Below are 6,000 nucleotides of genomic sequence, written 5' to 3' on the forward strand. Positions count from 1 at the left end.
GCGACATTGAAGGCAGGGATTCTTGTCCCCGAATGGAACTGAGCAATGGGAATACTCAAATTTATGTCTGTTAATGCATCAAATAAGTGACTGAGCCACCAGGCTGACCTCAGAGGCATTAAAAACACCTCCCCTTCCTTTTCCCCACTACTGAAGAAAACTTTCATGGGAAACTTTCTGATCGAGAGGAAATAACTGCAGGGACTCATTTTCCAGCAGGTATTAAGTGCCTCAGCCATTTCACTGAGAGCATGAGGGCCCATTTTAGTTACAGAGCCAACAAGGAGAAAAGTTCAACCTCCCGTTCCCAAGTATACAGAGCTGTACCATTTCACACCAGGTGAGGCTATAGCTTTGAGGCAGTTGATGTTTTGTAACACAAACTAATATTGTTTTAAGCCTTAAAAACTCTAACTGGAGCAACACAGTTCTCTTGCGCTGTGCTTGGCTGGGAGAGGAGTCATTTTGGTGCCGTCCCTCAGCAGGACACACCAGTGGGGCCAGCATGGCCCGCCAGGTCCCGCCTGTGTCTGCTGGGACGATGGCTTGCAATGGGCCCGTTTTGCTGACACTACTGGCTTAAGTCTGACTTACAGTGAAACCTTCAATGCCATCAACTGCCAGTTTCAAAATGCTGAATTTATACATTAAACCAAGAACAAACAGCAAACCCCTGAGCAAACAAGACCTGGAGGAAGAGAGTTTTCTGCAAACTGGGGAGACATCTTTCAAACGAAGCATCTACATCCTTGACACATCCAATATTCAAATAGCTGGGTGAGCAAGTTTAAACTTAGTTCGAAAACAGACTCCATCAGCAGTTTGCTTGCTTACTTGCCTGCTTTTTTTTACTTGCTTTTGGCCACTTCCCCCAGCATCCCTGCAGCAGCACGCACGGCAGCAAAGGCACTGAAGAAGCCTCCCTACCTTGCCCACCCACCTGCCGGCCTGTTTTGCTTTTTCCACATATTCAACAAACAGCTGTCACCCCTGAGCTTTTATTGCCTGGTTATTTATTCAGCTGCCATCACTAAATAGCAGTGGGAGGCCAATGAGTGATTTTAGAAGTTCCACAGCCTCAGAGAAGCCACCCTGATAGACAGGAGCTTGTTCACACAGCATCTGGCCTACGCAGCGCTTGACTAAAATGGAGAAAAGTTTGCAATCCACAAAAATGAGGCTTTTTCCTCCCAGAAATCCTCTACGACCTCAGTCCTATGCTGCTTTCTACACCGTCCCTGTAGTGTGAAAGGGATACGTCCCATGCTGTGTGAGCCTTGAGCTGCAGTACAGCTGGTTCCACCCCAGCAGCAGATGCATTACCATGCTGTAGTTCCTCTGTGAAATACCTAAAACAGTTTGGAGAGAGCAGTGGAAAAAGTCACCTTACTTCTAATACAGTCTTCTTCGCTGGAGGTTAATTACACAGGAATCCATTCTACCGCAAATGTGGCTAGATTAATTTCAGGGACGCGTTAAGAAATTTATTTTTTTCTTTCTTACTTCAGGTCCAGGCACCTTTTCAAGGTCTCTCGTGTTTCAGTACGGAGCACCTATTCCTACATCATAAGCAAAACTGAAACATCCTTTCCATATGAGACATACCTGGAGCACAGGGGCATTCTGGCCAGAGGAGAAGTCTGACTGTAGGCAATTTCTCAAATTCCCAGGTAGAACCTAGCTGTTCTGAACACCTCTGGAAAGACACGGAGGCTGTACCACACAGTGCTGGCAGCCCAGCTCTTTATGATTCATGTAAAATACATGATACTGAGACAGATAAATAGGGAGCAGAATAGACGGCTCCTTAGCCCAACAGATTGTGCTTCTGCCCAGCCCCTCCACAGACACAAGCCCTGCAGCCTCTGAATTTCCCCCCAGGGGCTAAGGATAAGAATATGCCTCACATCAAACCACATGACCCACATCTTTCCTATCAATTGAAATGTAAATGGAGAGACAAAATTAAGTGAATTTCCATTCCCACTCCTTTCTTGACTCAAAGCCCACTTCTTCAGCGTTGGCTGGAGGCACTCACGTCCGTCAGCTGTCTGCGCTTCCATGTGCACAAGGTCAGGTTCTTTATCCAAACCGGTCACCGACCTGGAGGTGGGGGGAGAGAGAGAGAGAAGGCAGCCGTTAGATAAAAGGCTGCAATCAGGCAGGAAGAGGCAAAGGGAAAGCAAAACCAGTTCAAGTCTACCTTGTGACACGTGGCGTGTAGGTCCCTACCTCCCACCAACCCATCTCCTTTGTGTTTCTCCACAGCCCACTGCCAGGGGCCATCGAGTACCCTTTCAGGCAGACAGCTTCCCAGGTGCTGGTGAGTGAACCTGCCCATCCCTCGTCTGCAAGATCAAGTCTACAATGATCACTCTTGTGGTGGCAAAGTGAGCTGGTTCCAAAATCCACCAAAACCAGAGCTCTGGTTTAATGCTGAAGGAGAGAAAGACAAGGGCAGGGCAGCCTCATGCTTATAGACAGCAAATTAAAAAGGGGTTTTACTTGGCTGAGTAGTGACATGAGAGACTGAGTTTTCCGATCTGCCCCTGGTTTGCTGGGCAATCTTGCTGTTGTTTACCTCAGTTTCCCCATCTTCAAAAGAAAAACAATGATGCATGTATGCATGGTGAAGTTCTGATAAAAAAAAAATGCAAGAAAGTATTCCGTTATTCATCCCATGGTCCCATGCCATGGTCCTCGATAATCATGAAACAAGGCACGATGAGTTTCTTTAACCTCACTGGTTGAAACCCAAGCACCTCAAGTCAAATCTTCCTATCCGTTGCTATTTTATTCCCTAAAAATGTTTTGCAAGGCACATTACAAAGATAGTTTTCCTCCTGGCAGAGGGAAAGTCAAGCCCAGAACAGAAATGTTATTATTAGTGTCCTGGCTGATAAGAATCACGGGGAGATGAACATTTAGTCCTAGCAATGGCTGGCAGGGGAAAAAAAAAAATCCATAGATGTCCATGTGATTTATGGAACTGCTTCTCCTGAGTTAACCAAAGGGTTATATTAAAAAGGGACAACGACAAAAATCAGTTTCTAATTTGGTGGAAGCTGAATTTGATACAGTAGATTGTAAATAATAGATTCCCTCCGAGCCAGCCAATGTTCACAATTCCCTAATGTTCTGAAACACTTTTATCACAATCTTTTGCTGCTTTCATCCTTGGGGCATCGACAGCTAAAACATTTTAAAAAAAAAAAAAAAAAAAAGGAAGAAGAATTAAAAAAGAACAAAAAAAAATACAGATGCTCCTATGCATTTTTTTTTTTGTGGCTCTCACAAAAAACATAGCGATTGAAGCAATGACAAACATACGGATGTGCCGGAGTTCAGCTAAGATCAGCCAGCGCTGCAATGCCAAGACAGCTACGTTATGACCCACTGTGTAGGTAACTGGAACTGGCACCGCTTGTTAACAAGAGCGCCGCATCGATAGCGAGTCCATGCACAACACACTGTGAATTGTGGCCAAAAAAACCCCAACACAACAAAACAAAGCTGCCCAGGCTGAGCTTTCATCATTCTACTCCCAGTGAAAAACAGTCTGCTCCTTAATCGCTGCCATCAGGCCCAGGGCGATCCCACAAGGAAGAGCGAGCTCTTCATTGGTAAGGGTGCCAGAATGGGCCTGAGTCCCTCTGACCGGGTAATCATCAGGGTCAAATCTTCCAAATATCTGGACATGGTTAACAGTGACAGTAGGACAAACAGAAATTCCTTAAACTGTCAATGAAAAGCATGATGATGTGCAGCAACATTATTTCCCAATACATAGAAAGGGCACGCATCTTTCTAGTCCACAGCAGAAGCTTTCTGCCCTTTTCCCATTAGTAACCCTAAATGCTGTAATTTCGGCTGTTCCGCCATCATGACCCTCACTTATGATATGCCAGTAGGGACAGAGGTACGTGCTTACCAACAAACCTATCCATCACAACTTTATCAAAGGGAGCGGTAATTTCAGCACGTTTAGGCACAGGTCGGGAGCACATTAGGGACCTGCCCCACAGCCCTTCCCAACAGGCTTCCTGCTTAAATCCAGCATGGATTCACCACGCAGGCTGCGCTCTCCAGGCTTCCTTCTGGAAGCCAGACACCAGCCTTTTGCCCAGAGCTGTTTGCTGTGTGTGCACCACCGTGACAGGCTGCCTCACCCGCTCCCCGTGGCACCTCCTGGGTGTCCCCCCTCCAGACGGGGGCGGGGGGGGCCACTGTGCACCCCTGCAGCAACGGGGCAAACCTACTCCTGGCCCAGATAATAAAAAACATCAGTATAAGGCCTGCCACAACAATATCCATTTTAAAAGGGACTGTAACTTGAAGAACTTAAGCATTTCCAAACAAAATCCAAGATACTCATTACCACTGCGTGTTTGCATACACAAGCTCTGCGGATCAACTCCGCTTATAAATGCCTATTACATGAGCACCAGGGGACAATAGAAGTCCTCTGAAACATGTCATTCTAGCTTGAATTTCCTTTCCAGTGCCATCTACTCGTTTCCTTAAATAGTTTTGAAAAGCCTAATGGTTCTTTTCACAACAACAAAGATGGTGAAAATAGTACCCGTATACAGCACCCCCCTAAGTTCTCCTTTGCTCACCAAATACCATACTTCAAGTGGAAAAGCTCACAAAGCAATCTCCTGCAACCCAAAAGCAAGACAAGCTCCTGTTATCTGCAGGCAGATAACAAACCTGTAAAGAAATGCATCAGTCATCCTTTCTTCTCCAAACCCAAGTAGCTCTGTCATATCAAAGACTCCAATTGCAAAACAAATCCCTAGTCAATGCTGTTTCTTCATGCCTCACCTCACATCTGTTCCCACTGGCAAGGAACACAGGTTTGCTTTGCAGTGCTCTGGCTCCTGAATATGGGTGTTTTTAGTAAATGGTCTCTCATCATTTGTCTGGAGAAGCTTTACATGAAGAATGCAAAAAAGTTGGGCAGTGGAAGGAGCAAGATGTGAATGGACGTCCCGGAGCACAGCTGCAAAAATGCACACACAGACTGCAAAGCTATTCCTTTACCCCATGCAGTAATTTCTCTGGTCTTTAGAACTCACTAGAGCCACCTCTCAGGTCTGGCAATACAAGAGCAGCAACAAAATAAGAGACACCTTCAAGCCTTGTATTTTCTCACACATTATCTCTCTGAAGAACATTTGGAGGATGCACTGCTCAAAAGTATTTGAGCAACTGAAGTACGATGAGGAGAGATGTCAGCACCCTCTGACTTACCGTTTCCTTTGCGTGTTCTGTACAACCAAGTGGAGCCCACAGACCGGGGAGGTTGTGAAGGGGTTCCATGGCTCTCTGGCTGATAAACAGTTCTATGTCAGAGGCTTACAAAGACAAGAGTATTTAACAACACCCAGAAGCCTAAGCTCAGCTTGAAAACAGTTTTCCTGCCGCATGGTCACAACTCAGGCTCCACATGCAGTTCAGCTCTGTGTTTTGAATGTGCACAAACTCTGGACAGTAAAAACTAAACCAAGGTCCACAAAACACACCCATGTGTGCTGCTGCCTTGGATGGCCACGGGGAAGAAAAAAAGGGCACTCTCGCTGTGAGAAACCATGCTAAATCAACACCCTCCACCATCCCTATTAATTTATCACCACTCAGATGAGAAAATGCTGAGAGGATGCAGGCAGAAGTGACAGGAAAGGTCATTTTTTTTTTCCTGCTGGCACGTTCCCTGGCTGCTGCAAAGGCAGTTTTCAAAACGTGGAGCCTGCAGCCACTATTGCAACTGGCACAGGACCATTGGCCAATTAAGAATTCAAACTACCTCTGAATTCCATTAGGAAGGAAGCAATGGTAACATCTTCTGCTGCTGCTTTTCTTTTTTGTTCTCACGGTGGCCCTTGGTTTTCACAAAATCTTTCCCCCCCTCTTTTCAGAAGACGATTGTGTGTTCTTGAAAGCTGAAGGATGGATAGGACCCTGGCAAGATCCTTATCTCTGTCTTGAGGGAAGAGC

At 46.0% G+C, this 6,000-nt stretch overlaps 1 protein-coding gene across 1 annotated transcript in view; it reads right to left on the reverse strand.

The window, feature by feature from the left end:
* SORCS3 (sortilin related VPS10 domain containing receptor 3) overlaps nucleotides 1–6,000 on the reverse strand; it is a 210,652-nt gene that overhangs the window by 89,092 nt on the left and 115,560 nt on the right. Inside the window, exon 6 of the mRNA XM_009643479.1 lies at nucleotides 2,039–2,103. Coding sequence (XP_009641774.1) covers nucleotides 2,039–2,103 — 65 coding nt within the window. The remainder of the gene's footprint in view (nucleotides 1–2,038; nucleotides 2,104–6,000) is intronic.

This window comes from Egretta garzetta, unplaced genomic scaffold, assembly GCF_000687185.1.
Source record: "Egretta garzetta isolate BGI_Z169 unplaced genomic scaffold, ASM68718v1 scaffold8, whole genome shotgun sequence".
Lineage (NCBI taxonomy): Eukaryota > Metazoa > Chordata > Aves > Pelecaniformes > Ardeidae > Egretta > Egretta garzetta.